Source organism: Lepisma saccharinum, chromosome 9 (genome assembly GCF_977018435.1).
Source record: "Lepisma saccharinum chromosome 9, izLepSacc3.1, whole genome shotgun sequence".
Lineage (NCBI taxonomy): Eukaryota > Metazoa > Arthropoda > Insecta > Zygentoma > Lepismatidae > Lepisma > Lepisma saccharinum.
Window position 1 is genome coordinate 38,296,431 of NC_139237.1, and position 23,321 is coordinate 38,319,751.

General features: G+C 37.1%; 1 protein-coding gene and 1 long non-coding RNA gene across 2 annotated transcripts; both read left to right on the top strand.

Annotated features, from left to right (window-relative positions):
- Window positions 1-855: 855 nt before the first annotated feature.
- LOC145992385 (uncharacterized) lies at window positions 856-17,634 on the top strand. Its single transcript, XR_014442163.1, has 3 exons — window positions 856-946; window positions 7,447-7,684; window positions 17,626-17,634. It is a non-coding gene; the product is annotated as an uncharacterized LOC145992385 (long non-coding RNA).
- A 572-nt stretch (window positions 17,635-18,206) lies between these two features.
- LOC145992386 (CGG triplet repeat-binding protein 1-like) lies at window positions 18,207-18,542 on the top strand. The gene has a single exon (XM_083128765.1). It carries the CDS (start codon window positions 18,207-18,209, stop codon window positions 18,540-18,542), a length of 336 nt encoding a protein of 111 aa, XP_082984891.1.
- The last annotated feature ends 4,779 nt before the right edge of the window (window positions 18,543-23,321 follow it).

Below are 23,321 nucleotides of genomic sequence, written 5' to 3' on the forward strand. Positions count from 1 at the left end.
TTAAACAAATCAGCAAGCAAGATATCTTTAATAATAAAAAAAACAATAACATTGGCAATCTATTTCATTTTCCCCGTAAAATATAAAAATAATAATTTGTTAATATATATGAAATTTCTATTGTGTCCATTTGATTGATTGATTTGGTTTATTTTACTTCACTTTTAGCTAATCGCGAACTATTTATTGATTGATTGAGTTAAAACTTTTGTGTGCTTCAGCACCCTTCTAAGTATACAAGTATAACTAAAACCCTTAGCTTAAAGTTAAAGAAAGGGTATAAAATGCCCCTTGATTAAGGTTGTAAAGTGACCTGCACAGAACTAGCACAACACATTAAAAGAGGCAAAAACTTTCTCAGAAATAGTTTAAAAGGCCCGTACATCTCAAAACCTAAAAACTTTTGATAAAATACTGTCCCTTATCGTCTCCCAACATGGATGATAAATTGTTGGAATAAAGGAAATTAAAATCGAAGCTTTCGAGAATAATCCATGAATTGATGATATCACCAGTTTAAATTAAAATATTAATTCGCACACTGTTCAGCTATTCATGTGAGCTAGCCATGCTTTTTAGTAGCACCATACTCGGATTTACATTTGCACATAACAAACACTGGAATGACTTAGTTCCTTATCGAAAATACACCAGAAATGCTTTCCTGTATGTCACATGACTCTAGAATCCCATGTTTTTTGGTGCTTCTCGGTCAATAGTTACCACTTGGAGACAAAATAAGGTACTATGTATAGGGAAAATATTCCATTGTTGTTACCTACAGCTCGTTACCGCGGAAACAATATACAAATTGCCTTTATCTTTCGATTGAAAACATTGTCCGTGATTTAATTTCATGCGTTAAACGTTCCATTGCTACTGACTAGGCCTGAGTCAGTAATGGAAGATTTTTAAGCCGAGAGACAATGGAATCATCCACACTTAAGTAAGTAACCAAATAAGCGATATAATAAGAAACGTGTATAATATGTATGTGCTACTAAATATCTATTTATTTGTAGCAATGCCGAGTCTGTAGCGCCCTCCCCTCCTCCAAGGTCATATTTTCAGAACAGAATTATTACAATATTTTCATTCAGTACGATAGATATAATATTAAGGATATGTTTGTTGTCATTAAGTTATTCATTTAACTAGCTAGTTCTTTTTCTGAATCTTCAAGTTCGCCTCCTTTCCCTAGCTCCAGCCCGCACTGCTGGTTGCCTTTTTAAACGGATATCATTCGCGAAAATGTTTTTACTCATTAAACGACAGGCGCTGTTGAGGTATGGGTTTATGCTCAACTGCTAGAACAACTCCGGATCATATTTCAATAGTTGATCTAGTGTTGCAGTTCGCTTTTGTAATATGTGTGTCACTGAAATTTAATTTATATTTACTGGCAAGATCTGCTGTTTCAATGCACAAACAATACGAAATATTTGTAACAGTAAAAACTATAAATTTCTTATACCTCTGAAAATTCGTGACAAAAAAGTACGAATATGAACAGTTTTTTTTCGCTATTTTTTCGTCTATGAGAAGTGTTTGAAAGTAAAGTTTTATTATATATTTGATTCTATTACCTCTTTTATACGTAATTTAGTCCAAATGGATTGACAAACTATTTGAAACAATAGTAAGTGAAACTATGAAGGAACTATGTGGATTAGTTTTCTGACGTCACGTATAATTTTGCATCTGCAGATAACCAATCTGGTTTCTTATGCTACAGAATACTCAGTCTATTATTTAATATACGCTGATGACATGATAATGTGCTTTTAACACATTTACTACACACAGAAATGCGATTAGCGAAAGGTGGCAGAAAAGCGAAGTAAAATAAAGCAAATTATTTAATCTAAGTCAACACACAGAAAAGAAATTGCATGTTGTCGTTTTCATGGTTAATTGTTGATGGACTTTTGATCAGATGCATTTTTAATTCATCAAGAGAAATTCAAGTGTTGAAGATGAATCAACAGAAAGACTGGAATGTTCCTTTAAAATTCATTTTAATTCAATGCACTTATTTTCATTTATGCATTGTATTCTGTCATTGGTTTAAATTACTGATTCACTTCCATTTCATTATTCTTGTCAATTTGTTGCTATAGACATGAAAAATGCCCTCTCATACAGGAAGTTTGAAATGAATAAAACATTTAATACGTTATGCAACATAAGACTACAACCCCGTTCGCTGAATAAACAATGATATAAATAGTATTTTAAACATCAGGACCGACTAATTTTATTATCAGAATTCAAAATGGCATAGTTCTGTTTGAAAGTAAGTTTATAAAATTGTGTAGGTCTATTCGTTTTAATGAGATTGACTTGATTAATAATAATTTAAAATGGATGCATTCCAGTGCATATTCAGCACCTGATGCATTTACGCGCTTGCTTGTGCTGTAGCAGCTTTCACTCACTTTTCACGTATGTTAATGCATGTACTTTTCTTTACATTTACTTTGCTTGTCCCTCGCTGAAAAAAACAATAGCAAAGTTCAATTTCAGCATGTGTGTTTAGTTAGATGCTAGACTAGTGTTAATTAGTCTTATAAGTTACACACTTACTTTTCTAGAATGAGACATGTGTAATTTGTTTAAGCAAGCATAAAAGAGGGCTTCTTAAAGTACTCGATGTTAGCAAAAGTATGATTATAAACTGGGTGCACACCTCTACAAGTAATTCTGCCGGCGCCCATGCTCATGGGTCTTATGAAGTGTAATATCCTTCAAGGGGGGTCCCGGACTGAAAAATGTTGAGAGCCACTGCTCTGATTGGCTAGCGACTCTTGCTATTCACGGCACAACTCTTCAGGGCAACAATCATCTAACCAAATTACTTGTTGCAGTGCCTACGAAAACACAATAATTAAACTTTAGAAATACCTTTTCAAATTGATGCATCATGCACGTTAAATTACACATTTGAGAAAGTCATTACTATTGGTGTTTCATGGAAACACACGAACTTCTTATTTTGCTGTAGCTTTTCTTGTCTTTTTAGAAACATTAGTTAGATCACTGTTGCCCTGAACCACTCAATTGTATTGGTACGAAGGGGTTCGTGCCAAACTTACCTCATCCGTGACAGATGAACTCGAAATAACCAGTACAACAATCTTCGTCACGAGTGAGATGAATGACACAATCGACGCTATCACTATCAGCATTGAAGTTGTAAAGAGGTCACTCTGATGCACAATGTAGAAGACGTAGAAAACTATATTGCAAAAGTGGGTGGCTACAACAAGCAGCAGGCGTAAACCATTCGAGGAGTCTAGAATGTCTGCAGCGTCGCACAGCATGACGTAGTTGAGATGGAGATCTTTCAGTGATTTCAGCTCATTCAAGGTTCTGGACCTGCTTTTGGAGACTACCCTCGTCGATTCTACACTGTTCACACCCGAGGAAAAGTCACGTAGGTAAACCTTCTGGAAGTAAGGTTCGTATTCTTTCAACAACTGAGACAGTTGTTTGTTAACTTCTGAGAATCTTTCCTTGATGGCGAAACAGTAAGATGAAAACTGGACTACTATCGTCAGCTGAACATACGTTGAAAGATAGTACGGGATTAAGCCATAGTCAAAATTGGTCGATGCAATATCCATGAGATTGGACAGGCTAAGAAGTGCTAAGAGGAACACGACGATGAAGAAGCACTTCCGGAACACTAATAGATTTGAAGATTCCTGCATCTTCAACTTCAGATCGATTTCCTGAAGTACATTGAACATCTTAATTCCCTCCACAGACGACTTCATATTCAGAAATGTGATGAAAATTCCACCCGTAAGGTACAGGATTTCATCTGCGATCATTATAACAGAAACCAGCTGTAATTCGCTGACAATGAACGTTTTGAACTGGTAGATTAAGCGAGCCAGAAACGTGATAATCAATGTGAACAGAAGAATGTTTGAGTACACCCGCCATCTGAAGGACTTGATCAACACCTTGTGGGAACCTCCATCTACAGAAGACCACGGTAGATATCCCAGGAGACGTGTCACGTAGATAACCGGACGCAACGAGTAGAACAGATCCCGCCTTCCTCTGTCCATTTCAACGGTTTGAAGAATACTGGGCGTTATATCCAAACCTTTACCTATTTCACGCAATCAATAACTGTTCAGGGCCAACAGTTGCATTCATTATTCAGCTTAGCGTGAGCAACATAATTGTTTGTTCAGACAAATTTCCTCATCAATAACCATGACAGCGTCTGAACATGATCACTATCGACTATTATTTCAGCATTACACAGCAGAATTGTAATTTCAGATAGAATCTCCCTTCTGCAGTATTTGCTTAGCATCAAGTAAATATAACGCTTTTCTTAGCACGGAAGTGTTAGGAACGAAAATTTATGTTCGAAATATCTAAATAAAATGTGTGAATATTTTGCTCAGTAAACAACATGCTGTGCTGGAATTCTCAGTAGAGTCATTCATCGTCATGTAAGTTTATCTCCTTGTACGCAACAGTTGTACACATCTAATATTCGTTCTTCTGGAAACTAACATAAAGTAAACAATGTATAATGTTAGCTGTTGTTGTACCATAACACGATACATTTAAAAAACATGATACATGACAGTCTTTATACGTCTTATTCGGAATACTGTTTTATATCTTTCTTGCTATTTTACATGTGCATTGGTTGATATCCAACTTAAAACTAGATCCAGTCCCTATTAACTTGTTTAAACGTCACTATACTCCTCCACCCCATACACACACAAACATACATATATGTTTGTGAGAATATTTGTAACGTCATACACAAATATATTCGTGTTCTACACGATAGAATTAGTACACGTGCTGCAGGGTTCAGATTCAACCACGGGGGACTCAACAATACATTTAAACACGTTCCATTACAATTTCTTGTACAGTGTCTCTCAAAAGTTTTAGGACAACGACATTTTAAACTAGGCAAACCAAATTACGTAAGGCGCTGGTGAGTTGTTTGTAGAGTTAGGCTCAATTTCGGGGTTGCCATATGCACAATATATATTTATGAAATACGCGAAAGGAATAAAACCAAAAAACTTAATATGCTGACCAAGGTTGAAACGTTACGTTTAGTTTATGTTTTATAATAAAATAAATTTCTGCCTTGGTCAGAATATTAAGTTTTTCATATAATGGAAACAAGGCTTAATGGTGTTATAATAAAACCAAGTATTATCGTATAAAACTAAAAAAAATACATATCAGTATTACATTTGTCGCAAATAAAAAATACTTTCTGAAAGAAAGAAAATCGATTTTCTCGTATTTCATCGCTGATGACTCTACACCTAGGAAAAGAGGAGAGAGGAAACGGAAGGGGACAACAAATAAGAGGACAAAAGAGAGAGCGAAAGGGGAAGAGGAGAAGTAAAGGAGGGAAGAAAAGATGGGACAGATGTGGATAGGAGAAGTAATGAGGAGAAAGGGAAAAGATGCGAGGAGAGATGAGGAAAATGGAGCAAAGAGGAGAAGAGAGGAGGGAAAGAGTGAGAGGAGAGGAGAAGAGGAAGCTGAGAGAAGAGGAGGAGACGAGAAGAGGGGAGTTGAGAGTAGAGTAAAAGAGAGAACATGAGAAGAACGAAAAGAAGAGGAGAAGCGTGAAGTGGAGTCGGAAATCTAAGACAGGAGAGGAGATAAGAATAGTGCAGAAGAATCGGATGGAGACGAGAGGGAGGAAAGGCGATATGACATATAAGCAGAGGAGAAAAAGGGGAGAGAAGAAGGAGAAGGAGAGGAGAAGGAGAGAAGCGAAAGGAGACGAGAGGAGAGATGAGGTATTTGTAGAAAATATCGTCTCAGCGTCAAGAATTGATGCATTGATCAAATTATCGACATGAAATATGAATAATATTTTAAAATGAATTGGAGAATGTATTAGATCGGTGCGAAATGCCTTTTGGCTGAGTTCAGAGCGAGATAAAATCTGCCACGTAAGATCTTTGATTTTACCTGCGATTATACCACTAAAAACATGAATGTAATTTTCATATTTAAAAAATTATCCAATTTTTCTCCACTTCCCAGTTCGTTGAAATGGAGGTTTTGTTATTTAACATTTCTCCTCCCGCCATCTCTTTCCCTCCTCTCTTCTCCTCTTTGCTCCATTTTCCTCATCTCTCCTCGCATCTTTTCCCTTTCTCCTCATTACTTCTCCTATCCATATCTGTCCTATATTTTCTTCCCTCCTTTACTTTTCCTCTTCCCCTTTCGCTCTCTCTTTTGGCCTCTTATTTGTTGTTTTCTCTCTCCTCTTTTCCTACGTGTAGAGTCATCAGCGATGAAATACTAGAAAATCGATTTTCTTTCTTTCAGAAAGTATCTTTTATTTGCGACAAATGTAATACTGATATTTTTTTTTAGTTTTATACGATAATACTTGGTTTTATTCCTTTCGGGTATTTCATAAATATATATTGTGCATATGGCAACCCTGAACCAGCGCCTTACGTAATTTGGGTTGCCTAGTTTAAAATGTCGTTGTCCTAAAACTTTTGAGAGACACTGTACATGCGTGATCTTCAGATTTAAATTAGCAATACATATTTGAGAGGATGATATCAAGTTAAAGCAGAAAGATCACGCTTTATCAGCATGAAATATTTACAGAGTATAATAAGAAAATAGTGAAACTAATAATGGCCGATTTAATACTAATATGTTTGGATTTACAAATATCATCTAGAAGTCCATCAATACTAGGTACTAAGATTCTTTCAAGCGCTTGGCATTGGCGTGGAAGTACCATCGTTACCTCTTTGTAATGAAAGGGTCCAGGTTTGATCCCTGGTGGAAACAGGTTGGGATCCGTCTTAAGCCATAAGTCAATTTCAATTTGCTCTCTGAGACTAGAAGGAAACAAATATCTGCAATGACTAATTATTTTTGAATGAATAAAGCCTCTGTATAATTCCATACCTCTGTGATGAGATACGTGTTTGAATAGTCACTGAAAAGCAAAACCATTTACGGTAGTTTAAATGATCATTATATTCTCTTAGTTATATTAATAGAAACTTATCTCAGCATAGGAAATATACATATCTCCACATTCTCGATATGCAAAGTTTCTGCCAATTCTTGCAAATCTAAAAGTGAACATCGCAGTTGAGTTGTTTTTCTTCACTTATGGAAAAACATTACTCCTGTAAAAAAAATTCAAGCATGCTACTTCAGAAGGACGTATATATACGAGTCGCTCTTTTAAAACAGTTTTAGTTATCTACAGAGGGAAATAATTCGATGTACTGTTCTCAAATTTCCCCCGGCTCCCTACAAGATGGATACATTAAGAAATAAATATGAAATAACAGCCTCCAAATTTTTAAACTTTCATTTTAAATTCGCATTAACGTGAAACATGCCTCGAAACATAATTTTAGGAAATATACCTCTAACCGTAATACTTTCCAGCCAATCCAACGTGACCAACAGCAGCGACAGGTCCAGGGTGAGCACTGTGTCCAAGCTTGCTCACCACAGCGTTGAATCCGTTGACTGGATCAGCAGCGTAGTTCACAACTCTCAAAGTGCCATCTGGTTCAGCCACGCTGTATTGGCCTTTCACCAAACCTCCATCACGAACTTCAGACTGGCTCTTGTGGTCTCCAGTCAGAGCGTCAGAAACTCCATATCCGAAGGCGTATCTGGGGTAGGCCTGGAAAATATACAAATTGATGTTATATCATGCATAGATTTGAGATGTTTTCAAATTGAGAGTTACAATAAAATCAATAGATCTTTCAGAAAGTGTAAATATGAACAAACTTACGTAGTAATCAACAGCAGCGGCGACAGGAGCGACAGCAGCTACATGAGCCACTGGAGCAACAGCAGCAACAGGACCGGCGTAGCCCAATGCACCATAACCGCCTACAGCACCACCAGCTGCAACCGCTACGAGAGCGGTGAATGCCAAAAGAGCCTGGAAAATAAAATAGCTAAACTTTAAGATCTTTTCGTACATGTTCTATCTGATTTGTTTAAGAATTTGTACATCGTAGTAAATCTAGATATAATTACATTTCCTCTACGAGTAACATCCACTGAGATTATGTTGATTTTTATAATTTCATCCTTAGAAATTATTCGTTTTTTAGATGGAATTCGATACTTGTTAATCTGTGAGTTGCTGTAACTTCGTGCGAAAAATGACATGTACATGTTAATGAATTTTGAGTATCCTTAAGACCGATTATTCCTACCACACATCCAAGCGACAAATGTTCTGAAGTCTTATAGATTTAAAATCGCTATCTTTGTACCAACTCAATAAAATCATCAGCTCCACGAAGTGCCTATGTACTACAAGAGCATCATCTGGAGATATCTAAATGTACACACCCGTCGGTTTTATAATATTAGCGACTGCCGGGTTTATACAATTTTCATCCCACCCACTTTGCAACATATTGTGCATCAACTTGTTTATTACAGCGTTTCGCTATAAAAATCCCCTACTCATGTCATTAGTACAGAGAGGAAAAGAGAAATAGGGAGAAAGAGAGAGAGAGAGAGAGAGAGAGAGAGAGAGAGAGAGAGGGAGAGGGAGAGAAATTTGGAAATATTTTCAGAATTTAGAGCACTCTTAAAACTTAAAAATAGGTATGAAGAGAGTTATTGATTGATTGAATTGGTGTTTTAAGTCCACTTCATGCACAGAAAGGCTAATCGGGACTGGACCTACAGCTTAAAGTGGGTTCCGAACCACTATGTGCCTCCACCGGGTATCGAACCCGGCTCCCCATGATTACGTGGCAACGTGGCTACTACCACTGCGCCATCTGTGAAGCCCTGAAGAGAGTTATCGAATAACCTCAAGTGAAAAATTTTATACTTGCTGTTGTTTTGATGGTGACAAAATTGATAATTTTCTTCCAACTCGATCCCCACCTTCTCTAAATGAGGAAAAGTTAGTAAAAATATGTCAACTTTTAAAATACAGTGCCATTTGTAATATTTGAGAAATGAATAAGGTCAGCTGACAGGAAAAATTATCAACATGTAAAGTATAAAGCGGTTAATTCTTTAGAAGTAGACAAAACATTGATCTGGCACTAAGTATAGTTACAGACAAAATTATTGTTTTAAATCAGCGTTAGTAATGCAAATCATTATAAAATTATTAAGTTTTCATTATGAATTAATAAACTATAAATTATTCCTCTCATCCTTACCAATGCATTAATATTTTGCACACATAATCAAATATCCATGCCCCTGTTCAGACTCAAATGCGGAATCATGAATAGAAAGAGTGCGAGGAGATCAGCCAATAAGATCTGTTATAGACCACCGTCACTCTCTCATGTATAACGCTATGGGATTGAATGTACTTACTGAAAACGTGTTCATGATGTATGTGTTGGTTGCTGCCGACTGTGATAAGGAAGACAGACCAAGGACTATATATACAGGTAAATCACGTGCATAAAGATTGTGAAAGTTGCTTACTAATGATTTAATTAACATAGACATCTTTCCTAGTTCCGTTACATGATTAGTACGTCCTACGAACCAAGACACGAGTATCCTATTTGAATAAAGATCATGAGGAAGAAGCTAATGAAAGACTTGTGCATTATCTTAGTCCCGTGAAAGGTATTTTTCAAGCCCGAGCTATCTCTAAAGATACACTTTTAGTTCGCTGTACGCGATGACATAATGGCGGCAAAATAATGTATTAGTGGAATGTGAAACCATGAAATGACAGTGTTGCACAATTTCGTGCCAATGAATACAGCGAACTGGATAATTACAAGATAACGAGCCACGATCCTCTGAGGTGTGTTGAATACCCTAATAAAGCTCTTACTGATTGTTCCTATAAAAGCCACGTTTATATAATAGGGAATCTATTCGTACTGTCTGCGCTTCTAGTTTTAATTTGCGTATCGTTGTAGCATACAGATATTTCAGTTTTAGTCTTGAGACATATTTTACTTTATTCTAGATGAGAAATTAATCTCTCAAAATGGTTTTTGATCAGAACACCCGGATTTAATTTCTTAGACAGATCCTATATTTCGTTTTTCATTTAAGAAGAAAGACGGTAGTTTTCAATCTACAGACCGGAACAAGAGATTCTCTTAATTTTGAATAAATCCCGTAGATTGCCCCAAAATTAGAAAATAATGTTTTGTAACTTTTTTCGAAATGAAATATCAAATGTTAAAAATTGAAAATGTAGCAGAGCCAACGGTGGAAAAGTGAAAATATTTGAGTGAATAAATTCAATGATACATCATTAGTTTATTGTATTTTAGTTATTGATGATGACATTTTGTGCCTCTGTGTACTCATCAAAAGAGAGTGGATTTGTTGCATGTACCAGCAATGGGAGGCATTCCCCTATATTGATTCGCACACTGGTTATAAATGTAAAAGTGTTGAAAGAGATAATGTAGTCAAAGAGGAGCAGAGGGAGACCAAAATCAAGATGGAGTCATCCAGGATCTGCAGAAGATGGAAATAAGAGAATGGGAGAGACGAATACAAAATAGAGAAGACTGGAGGCATGTCATTGAAGATACCAATACCCACCAGGGGCTGTTCAGCCGGATACTGGTTATAAATGTGCGTGCAGAATTATTTACTGCACAAGAATTCCGTGTTTTATTTTCTGTCATTTTTGAGAAATAAGAACTGTAAAATCAAGTTCTAATATGTGAATGTGTCAAATTATACTTATTTTTCGTGGCGCCGAATTCAAATATGTCGATACTGACCTCCCGCTTCATCCTATTTGAATTCAGCACATTTCAAGAATAGTATAACTTGACATTTGTCTCCTGTGCATTGCAAAATGCCATACTGCTTTATAGTGATTGAGAAGGTAGTGTCCCACACATTTTTCATTCCGACCACACTGGAGGTGATGTGATCAGCACCACGCTCAAGCTGTCTTATCTCCCGGAGAACCATTGGGTAGAGGCTGGATAAACCCTAGAACCATTACGTACATATTGTTGGAAACATTTCAAGCAGAGATCATGCAGCCAGGGAATCGATCCCGGAACTCCAGTGTGCAGTCACACGCCCTGAACACTGGACAACCGGGGTTTTACAACTTCAGGAACGTGATGAGGACAGAGAGTATATGTACATACCTTGCTTTCTCAAAGCGAGCCCAGATAGCACCTGCCTCATATTTGCAATCTCATTATGCAAAAATCAATTGAAACATTAACATATAATAAATAATGTAACAATATATAAACAATTGTGGCAGCACTGAAATATTAATGTCCGATCTGTACAGCATGTACCGGTACTGTTAGGGTACAGACAAGTAATTCAGGGGTTGGACGCCGGAGGAAGCTGGGGGTGGGGTGTCCACTTCGAAAGTTAAAGGTATCCTCCGAAATTTTCAGTAACCTGGCAGAGCACTAACAAAGAAATTTAGCAACAATGTTCACTTTGACTTCCTACTATTCACTTTAACGTAGAACGCACTTTTTCTGTTTCATTTGTTTCGTAGTAATAAGCACTGAATCAGTCCTCTTATAAATTAAAGTCACAATAATGAACAAATTTAAATTATCGCTAAATTAAGAAATAGGATGTATCAGATGTGTTAAGGTGTCAACTGCTGAGGGGACGAAGAACACACAGGAAGTTTCATTGATAATATTATCCACAGGTATGCTGTAGAAAGCCTAGACGCCTTAATTTGCTGTAAATGTAAATTATTCCATGATATAATATAATTATATTGATTGTCATAATCTCATTCTTAAAATTATAGTTAATTTACTTAATTGGTAATAATAATAATTTACCTAACTTAATTTAATTATATCAGAAGTAAGGGGAAATTTAGGAAATATTAGTATAATGTTTTTGTAGTATTATAATCTGATATCTATGACATCCCCCTGTCCTACCCGGAAAAAAGTGGCTGCATTGAACAATAGTACAGATGCGATTCATTTGAGGGCTTGGAATGGTGCAGCTTTCAGTGCGAATGAACTGTTACTAGTTGAAAATACAAATATTAAAATTGTATGCAGAAACTCAGTAAAGAGTACGAAGACAGATAACAATGTAACAAGTTGCAGAAAGTATCATATTAATGATCTTGTATATGGATTGTGATAATAAACCTTTTGAATCAAGGAAAAAAAAAATTAAACCTTTTTGTATATGGATTGTCTATAAATCCTAGATACTTATATACAGGGTGTCATTTTAATGGCGCCCACGGACCACGGAATCGTATAGAGGACATCAAAACAAACAACTTTTCTCAGTAACATTTTCCTCGTTGGCGCATCGTTTCGCCGCTACAGTCGTTCAAAAAAGCCCGTTTTGCCGCCTGAATGCTGGCAACCACACACAACATTTGATTGCATTTGTGACGTCATATCCCGTCGTGAAGCGATGCGTTCCAGGGTTGCCAGGAACACACATATTCTGTGAAAAATGACATAGCTACAATCAGACACATTATGTACCGTAAAATATAATGAGAAAACACGTTCTGTAACCTAACAGGAAGTAAACAAACGATACGAAAAATGGTAGAAAGAAAATAGAATTCAAATGGAAGTCATATCGAATTTTGTCTCAGCTTACATTTGCAAATCTAGTTACAAAGTTAGCATCTACAATTTAGTCCATCCACTTCGTCCTTCTGATACTAGTTGTCTGTGACACACTGAACAGATGACAAAATAGAAATGAAAGAACTCAAAATTCCAAAAGTAAGTAACACATAATATGATGTTTATTCAGGGCATTATGAGGCAAGTGACAAAAATGGTTGAAAATACAGTAATATAAGTGGTAGTAATACAAGCTCTCCGCCGACTGTGTTTATCTATGCACCGGATTCAAATGTAATAGTTTGCAACTGTTAACAGGGCATTCATTATATTCACTTCTGATTCATCATTAGATTGTTACTGTGGTTGTACGTGTTTTAGCCGTAATGTAACAACGTGAACCTCGGATACTTCCGTTGTATGCACAAAAGTATCACAAGGCATCTGGACACAAACCTGTAGATATCAACCTTGCAACAAGATATGCAAATATTTGACATGTAGCTCGGCGTAAACAGCCACATGTAAGCTGTAAGTCCAATAAAATTTATTGTTGTTGATATTTCACATGTAGGCTGAGACAAAATCCGATACTGACACTTCATTTTGAATACGTTTTTTACCATTTCTCATATCGTTCGTTCACTTCCCCCTTCCCCTGAGATGACTGCTGATCTTCAAGCTGATAGGCTACGATGTTCGGTCTAGTGGACGAGTTTCTCGCTTCGTTTTACAGCTAATAATGTGGTTGATAGTTTGTCATTTTTCACAAAATTTGTGTGTTCCTTGCAACTCTGCCGTGCGCTGTTTCGCCACAGGAAATGACGTCACAAATACGATCAAATGTTGTGTTGGGTTGCCAGCATCCAGGCGGCAAAACGGTCCTTTTTGAACGGCTGTAGCGTCGAAACGACGCACCAACGAGAAAAGTGTTACTGAGAAAAGTTGCTTGTTTTGACGTCCTCTATACGAATGTGTGGTCCGTGGGCGCCATTAAAATGACACCCTGTATAACTTTAAAACAATATTGTATGTGGACACTTGTTACAAAAACTGGCACGGCAGATTAGGACACGCCTATTTTACATGGAAGTAAACTTGAAACATGGGCGAACAATTTTATAACTATTAAAGCACAGAAAAATTGGATATTGTGAAATGGGTTGGATAATGAGGAATCCAAATTTCTGACTCCGGTAAGACGTGACATCTAGTGGAAATATTTTCAACTGTTGAACGAAGGTGGTCGGCAGTTGTGAATGAGTTTCGCTTGATTCTATTCGTGAGGTAGTGGATTGATTCTTTTGTGTTCTCATTCTTTTATATCTTTGTGGTTAATCAGAGACGTATTTGCTACTTTTAGTGAATAGAAGAATTTTCTTTGGGACGTTTGGCTGTAGATTGACCTCAATTGTGTAGGTTGATATTAAGGATGATGAAGAAGAATGGATTGTGAAGATGATCTGAGCTGGTCTGAAGAAATATCATTTTTGCACAGTAGGAAAGTTGATTTAGAACTGAGCCGATATCGATGTCGATTTATTGGTATCGGTCGAATTTTATTTACTGATACTAGCCGATACTTTCGCGCCATTTTGGTATTTCACGGGGTCAGCAGAAAATGGCGCGCGACAGTTTTGCGGGGTCTAATTATCCTGCAAGTTATGCAAAATTCAATGTTTTCAATTTATTCCACACTAATATTGTGTGATAACATAACAGGTATTTTAACATTCTGATGTATTTTGTTAATATCTCGAAACAAAACTGTAGTAAATTGATGGTAACAATTTAAATGGAATATTCACCCACTAATATAAACCAATATTTTGAACAAATTTTAATTGTTATCATTTGTAAACATCGGTATCGGTGGGAATCGGTAAGAGTAGTGGTATCGGTATTGGCTGAAAGTGGTACCGGCTCCGCCATGTTTTGCACGCAGCACAAACCATTGTAAGTACGTAGATTTTACTTCCTAATGTAACTTGTTTAGTTCTAAAAACATATTCTTTAACAGTGTCCGTTGAAAATAAACATTACAAATACAAATTGATTCATTTTGGGTGTGGATTCATACAGTCAGTTCGGGGCTCTTCCGTCAAAGAGCAAAAGAATGAAGTGTGGTAAAACATAATGACAGGAATGCAGTGTATGCAAGTAATTGATTGATTGAATTACTTTATTTTACTTCGCTTCTTGTGTCACTTTTTGGCTAATTTTCGAAGATGAGGATGAGTGATGATATGATGAAATTGATGAATGGACACCCACAAACATCCATGTTTCATAAAACCCAAAGTAATTTCAAAGGGACGGACGCTCTGCCCCTAATTGAACTAGAGATTCAGATTCGGAATCTGCATGTCAAGACCTTTCAATAGAGTGTATGGAGGGGGGGGGTCTACCTTATTATTTTTAAACTATTTTTACTTACCCAATTTATTATTAAGAAAATGAACAATTTTTAATATTTTGAATATTTGTACCATATTAGAGCCTGTACATACAGAACGTTACGTTCAAAACTTTCCAAATAAGCAAACCACGTCGGCGAGCGCGCGAGCCACGTCGAAAGTGCGCCAGTATATAATATATACTTTCACAGGCCGTAAAAGCACATTGTAGAGCACAGAACGTCTTGCAACAACGGCTGTTGCTTAATATGTGCCACCACCGCCACTCAACGTGTAACTCATGGTGGACTCTCCGTCTTTTTATTGAAGTCCATCATCCCATTCACTTTTGTAGTTTATCGTCAGAACTGACTATTTTCATTAATGACACTTTTCTCCACTTCGTGGATAAATACTAGAGTACGGAACTGCTGATTATTATGGGAATACAGCCAATTATCTGACCTGTTGTAATTACTTATTACCTTCAGCATTCTAACAGATATATAATACATTGATTATTACCATAAAAATATGTATTTGAACTTCTACCTACATAATAATTGAATCGGTCTCACGAACAAGCTAGTTTTGGATAACAGACAACTGCAGCACATTATTTGGTTTGCTCAAGTTGACTTTTCTGTTTTAAGTTGTAAGGTAGGTGAGCTAAAGGTGGCCATAGTAAGCTTCTAGGGCAATTTACAAATCTCCAATGAGAGATATATTTACGAAATTTTAAGAAATAAGTCTTATCACTAATTAACAAAATGTACCATATAAAAAATGTAAAATAGCTTGAAACTTTTTTTTTCAAAAAAACAATTACAAAACCGTTACATCTGTTCCCAAGGAGGCCGATGGGTACCAAAGGTGGCCACTGCTTATAGTTTCGTCGAAAATATTGCTTGTGCTCAAGAAAACATATTTGTTCATGTTTATTCATTTTTTTTATAATTCATAAGATAAATTGATAGTCTCAAACTTTTGATTGGTGACATGCATTATGTACAGCAACGACGCATAATGAAATAAATAAAAGAAAGACTTCCGCAAAAAAATATCACTGAAACATTTAACATATAAACCAACATAATAATAAAATTTAGTGATTCATGAAAGTCTGTGCAAATTTAACATTAGTAGGTAATATTTAATGATAGAGCGTATTTTAATGTGAAAAAAGTGTAAATTCCAGAGGCAAGTGCAACCTGTTCCCAAGGTGACCGGCCAGCCGTGGGGCCACCTAAGGAACTCGCCTCTGGACTACGGTTTTCGACAAAAATAGGTATCGTTCCTTTGACACGAAAAAAAAAACATTTTTACAATGTAACTATGTGATCAAAAACATAATTAAACGATCTTTCAAAACATGTACAAAATATTAACATTCGTTAATTTCAAGGACGTACATACACACACATATTTATCACTTACCTTAAAATAACAACGAGAACTAATCTGCTCGATCCCTGACACAATAATTTACATAAAATGGCTGCTGGCAGCCCGAGACAGTTCGTTTTCTACATGGTGCACCAGAGGGGGACTGGGTACATTGATGTAGTGCCATCTATTAGCTGTATTGAATACTAATATGATTTTCGTGAAGTGGGCCACCTTGGGAACTATGGCCACCTTTGGCTCCCCTACCTTATTACATTTCGTGTTAAATACTCAAATTGTGGGCCTTAAAATCTTATTCTCCGCACACAAACACTGTATAAATGCATATTTATGTAATTTACTTTATGTTAAGTTAAGCATTTAACCAATCAATGTGATAGCTTTCTGTAATTTCGAAAATTTAAACATTTTTTTAAAAAAGGACAGTTTCACTTAAAATTCAAACATTACGTATTCATCCAAACTATATGTCCACGGTCTTGGGGGGGAGAGCAGATCAGTGTAGTAAGTAAATATTTAAACTTTTAGTAGACACGCTGTAGTAATGAAATACTTCATGACATAATTTGCGGGAGAACGTTTCACTCCCACCTCCACCCCCTTTCGCAGAGCCTGGTGGTAATGTCGTCTTGTAATCAAGGGGTCCCGGGTTCGATATGCGGAGGCACATTGTGGCTCGGATCCAACTGTAGGTCCAGTCACGAATAACCTTTCTGTGCATAAACAAAAAATAAAACCAAACGAAAAGTCAATAGCATAACGTAGGAGCAGAGTAAAAAGGTAACTCAAAGAGACAACAATAGATGTCAGCACACAAAATTTTGTAACTTTGAAATGAATCAATTTTTTGGGGAATGGATATTTTAAATAAAGGCAGATAAAAAAAGAACAATATGCTTCTACAACAAAATTAATTAATAAAAGGGAGGTTGAAATAGAATAAATAGGAGAAAGAGACAAAATATTTCTACAATGTCACGTATAGAGCATTGACATGAGTATTAAAAATGAGAAGCGAAGAAAAAATAATTATAAATATATATATAAATTGAACCTCATCAGTAGGGTCCGGGACTTTGTTATAACATATTTTTCATATTTTTTATATATCATGGGTTCGAATTCCGGAGTGAGATCTCGACGTATCTGGTGACAATAAACTGAAATTAGCAAATTTGATAGGATATAATTTGACATATTTTACGATTTTTTTTGTTTTTATAACATATTTATTCCCTTTTCAGGCAAGATGACATATTTAGCTATCTATAATTTCCTAATTTTCCTACATACATATAATTATTTAACATGTATCCGGATCTTTATTATCCACTTATTTTGAGACTTGAAAGAAAACATCCATGACACCTCTGTGCAGGAACGCCAGCAGGATTTTTTCCTTGAGGAGGGAAAGCGACACCTTGCCCCCCCCCCCTCCGGGCGTCCATGCATCTGCGTTATTGTCTGAGCTTGCATGATGTGAACGAACTTTGCCCTTCATTGTTGTACGCATTCACGAGAATCGCCAACGAGAAACAAAACAAATTTGAACTGTTGTATGACCTTCTTTTTTCTATTTTACAACAATTAAAAAACTGACAGTTAAGAGCTCAAGCCGGCAGACTTTGATTTTAATAATAATGCGAAAAAGAGGCAGACGTAAAGAAAAGAACCTGGATGTTTGTGTTTGTCGATAAGAAGTAAGAACAATGCTTCGAATGAGTGTTGGTTAACGCAGCGGCTTCTCTTTCATGCCAAGTGAATATGATTTGACGAGGTATTCTCGAATCAGTGGTCGATTGAGAGGCGCAATAGTATCAGAATAATGCCTCCTGTAAAGGAATCCGATTCGGTCAAATTGAGAGGTTACGTTAAAGAATTTGGTAGCGATGTGTTCTCGACAGATGACAAGATTTTGTTTTGCAAGCTATGTGGTATTTCTGTTGGATATTCAAAGAGGTCTTCAGTGTTGCAGCATCTAGACACGGCGAAGCACATAAGAAACTTGCAAAGGAAGGAAACGAACGTAGCTCAGGCATTGCTTCCACATGCGGTGTCTGTCCAGGGCAGTCGGCAGTCTTCTTTCACCCAGGAACCGTGCAAAGCATTCATCGCATCTGGTATTCCTCTGTGGAAGTTGGAAGAACCAACACTTCGTTAGTTTCTTCAGAAGTACTGCGACAGGGACATTCCTCACAAATGCACGCTGCCTACGTGGAAAATATATACAGTGATACTATACGTGTCATCCGGGACAAAGTGAAAAACAAAAACTTGTTGCTATCAGTGGATGAAACGACAGACTGTTGCGGGCGTTACGTGGCAAATCATGTGGTGGGTGTTTTAGAAACGAAACAGGCAGGAGAAATATTCCTTGTGCATGTTGATCAGCTGGAGAAAGCAAACCATTCAACAATCGCTAGTTTCATTGAGAACTCAATGCAGATACTATTTCCTGAAGGTATCCCGCGATAGGATTCTGGTACTTGTAACCGGTACAGCTATATGTTGAAGGCAGGAAAAGCCTTACGGGTTCTATATCCGAAAATGGTCCACATAACCTGCCTGGCACACGGACTTCATAGACTATGCGAAGAAATTCGATCAAGGTATCCCAACGTAGATCGATTTGTGTCAAACATGAAAAAAATCTTCTTGAAGTGCCCATCACGATGCCAAGCGCTAAAGGAAGCTGCACCAGATATTCCTTCGCCACAACAGCCGGTGGTGACGCGGTGGGGAACATGGCTCTCAGCAGTTCAATATTACTGCACTTTACGGCGCACGCTTTCAGAAGGAACATGAGTTCGGCCAATACCCAGCCAGTGCTACTGCGCTGTTGCCAAACTAACTGCTAGCGCAAGGGAAGGACAGAAAATTCGCGGTGTGTCCATTATGTTTGATAATGAATGCACGATATATATGAGTACAGTGAAATAATATAGTGAATATTTCTACACAGGATTATAATATCATATCACTGTAGCATATACGAGAAACCCATACCTGAAAGAAGCTCTCGTCGTCTTCCTCGGTCTCCGCATGGACGTCCGCAGGATTTTTTCCAGGGAGGGGCAAGGAAGGTGTTTTTTCCAGGGGGGGCAAACAAGGCACATTTTCCTCCATAATAGTGTTGTTCCCTCAAAAACATTGCTTAAATTTGAATATCATATTCATGTAATAATTAACACATTTTATTGTCGAGGTAATGAAATTATATGTGAAAAATATATAATTTTTGGTTGACTTTCATTTTCCAGGGGGGCCACGGCCCCCTCTTGGGCCCCCTCCCGGACGTCCATGGGTCTCCGTGTCACTGATTTCACTCATTTCCGAATCACTCTCCTGGAGATTAGATTTTGCACCCTTGGTGCCTGTACTACTGGTGCTAAGTTTTGAGAGTGACATTATTTAAAATTAAAATAACACACGGAACACACACTATTGCACGAAAGGGTTTTATTTAATATTTTCACAAACTCTTCTTTGTGGCGTGCGAGTGAATGATAAGCGAATAATTTTACACCGGCCTTGCTACGGAAACGCTGAACTCAAACTGACCCAGACTTTCAATGTTCGAGAACGCCTAGAACAATGAAGGGTCATTGTTTATATCGAGGCGAATTTAACACCCATAGTTTTCCCTAGACACAACAACTCAGCTGCGTCAACGAACGAAACAGGCGGAAGGAAATTAAAAGTGATGTTTCCCTTGTTTCTTCAAGGAACGATAACTCTGGCTGTAGGCGACGGAAATTCATGGGACTTGGACAGTCAGGTTCAAAATGTCTTTCTCCATCTTATGATGAACTTTAAAGTGGCGAGTTTTATGAAAACTTCTTGCCCGCAAGAAAAATACAGAACAATGCTTTTAACTTCCGCGCCGCAGTCTCCTAACTGTACAACATTGGTTGATCGCCACGCACACCCTCTGCGTGGCCCCACCCGATATCGCTTCTAAAAGCGTGCGTCGTATAATCTTAACATTCTTTCCGAAGTAGTTACTGGTTTTGAAAGTGAAGAAAGATCAACTCTGGAAAGTGTTGAGGAAGCTTTGACACCTGCAGATGTAGCATTTTTTAGGTTTGCTCCAGTTACATCCTGCTCTGTGGAACGTATATTCTCACGCTACAAAGCGCTGCTGGTAGATAACAGGCAAAGTTTCACTTTAGAGAACCTGAAGAGAATTTTCGTTTCTCACTGCAATGCTTTAGGTTATTAAAATTAAAAATTTGTGAACTTTCTTCGTTTATATGCCTACGTATGATATTTTTTTAAAATATTTCCTATGTGTGTGAGGCATGTTTTAACAAAGATTTTGTATGCAGATTGAATACAGTATTTTTTTCTGAAAACTCTGCCTTTTCTTGTATATAAATTCGAAAATTACACTTCCAACAAATAGGTAACATGTGGCAGAATAGTAAATGCAACTTAGGATAATTGCACAATAAGCGCCATGGTTTTTTCCAATGTTTCTCAACGCATTCTACATGAAAGAGATTCTAATTTCATTTAATACATCATCCGAACTTTGTTGATATTGCGTGGAAAACCCAGAATTGAAATGTAAATGAAAAAATGGAAGTTCTGCTTTGCATATATTTGGGATTCACTGTTGTTGTTTTTTTCATTTTTCTGACATATTTTTCAATTTTTAAGACATATTTTTAATTTTTTCTCACATATTTACATACATATTTTACACTTTTATAGGACATATAGTCCCGGGCCCTGCTCATCAGATAATGTACCATGTTGTTTTCATATAATTTGGAAGTATTGGATGTTCGTGTCAAGCTCTGTTCCCCTTCAAGCGCTGCTCCATTGCAAACGTCACGGTTAGTTAGGTGCGGCCATATCATGGGCAGCGGAAAAAGAGACCCTCATTCAGTACACTTTTACTCGAAATCTATTTGAAACATTTGGATGAGCTTTGTGGTAAATTGATTAGAAATGTTGAATCTTAATAGTGAATATCGAAAAATGTTTATCACTTCTATATTTTTAAATATATTAGCTGTCGAATAACTCAGTTTTTGGATCAGCGTATAGACCCCGATTCTAAGTTACTGTAAAAATTTAACCTTGCAAGGCTTTCTTGCATCCTTCCTGAGTAAACTGATTTTTATATTTTTAAAATTGAGAAGCCCATTGTAACAATACGCCATTGAAAAACATTGATATGCTTTTTCAAACATCATGTTATGTCCTTTGAGAATGGCTTCATTCGAGCCATAGCGGGATCTGGAGGAGTTATGTTCAAGTCCTACAAGTTCGGCCGTCTGCCGATAGATGACTCTGACCAGCTTTTACTACAGTGGGCGTTGCTTGGCTTTCTTCTTCTTCTACCCTTGGAATTGTCTTTTCCTTGCTTTTGACCGTGCTCCGACCATTTCGGAAAATCCAGAGTTGATTTCCTTCACCCGGATGTTTTTTCATTGTGTTCATTTGTCTTATTTCTGTTTTCCAAAAGGATAAATACATTAATACAGAGACTGTCCCAATTGAATCTTACATAAATTATAGCAAAACTAAAGTTTGTTTTAAGTCAATTACATGCTCAAATAGGGTGATCGGAACTGGGCCTACAGGATAAAGTGGGATCCAGACCACTGTGTAGTTCCACCGGGGATCGAACGTGAGACTCCTTTAATACAAGGCGATATAATTACTATACTTCTAATTCCATCGAGGAAACTCAAGGACTTATTTGGGGGTGGGTCCGGAGTGAAAGAAATAAATAATGAAATGTACTTGTGTAGCATTTATTACATAATCGATGGTTATAATTTCCTTTGAACTTATTGATTGATTTGTTGTTTTTAAGTCCACTTTTTGCACAGAAAGGCTAATCGGGACTGGACCTACAGTTTAAGGTGGGTTCCGAACAACTACGTGCGTCTATCGGGTATCGAACCTGGGACCCCTCCATTACAAGGCAACTACGATACCACTGCGCCATCGAGGAAGCCCCACTCTTTGAACTTATTGGAAGAAAGATTGGAATTAGGGGGCTTCGAAGGACAGTACCAAAGATTTATGCTTGCACGCTACTATTTATAACAATATGCATAAAATATTAATCAGGAACTTTACTTTTCGCCAACCGGATCTAACATTCTCTTTTATTCAATAAATATTCAATTCTTATTAATTTTAAATGAATTTCTTTGCCAGGGCACTTGTTTTATTCAGATTATGCCGATCTTACCTACAGGTAAGCTAGATAATGAATACGTGCTGTTATTCGATATTTTTACCTATTTATGTGATAATAATATAATTTTAACTTAAACATCATATTATTATTATTCCTGACACAATTGTTTCGTTGTATTTCTAGATACGTGCCTTTGGAGGCCCTGCAGAAATTACAGTGAAAGGAAGTGAGTCAGTCTGGTCCCCTTTCAAACTGTAAAATATTGTTCTTGTCCCAAATTATGCAAACGCTCTCCGTTCTCGTCTCGATCTCTCAATATACAGTAATTGTTTGATGTGAATGTTCCGTGTAGCTTGGGAACGAGCCAGTCAACAGCAACGTTTCTCACTGTAGCTGCAGACCGAAGTGACAAGCGACACATACCTCTAGAGAACAATCCAATCAACAGCAACGTTTCACACAGCTGTAGAATAACATGTCACACAAGCCTGTGTTCAATTGGTGAAATCCTCAAGCGACACGGATATTTCACGCCGTCTAAAGCAAAATATTCACTGCGCATTGGCGAACAACAGGCTAGGGCGACATGATGCACGGTATGAAAAATAACTCAGTCCGAGGGGGACACAAGCAACAGACAAACTCACGCTGAATGGTTGATTGCATTTATTACTGAGAACAAGTTACTAAGAGACACGTGTCGTGTGTTGCTTCGATATGAAGTGTCCCTAAAAGTAAGCACCTTTTGAAGCACAGTATAATTAATTAGTAGGTAAA

Bases quoted from the DNA above. Each gene is read 5' to 3' on its own strand.
- LOC145992386 (XM_083128765.1), top strand. From the start codon at position 18,207: ATGCCTCCTGTAAAGGAATCCGATTCGGTCAAATTGAGAGGTTACGTT.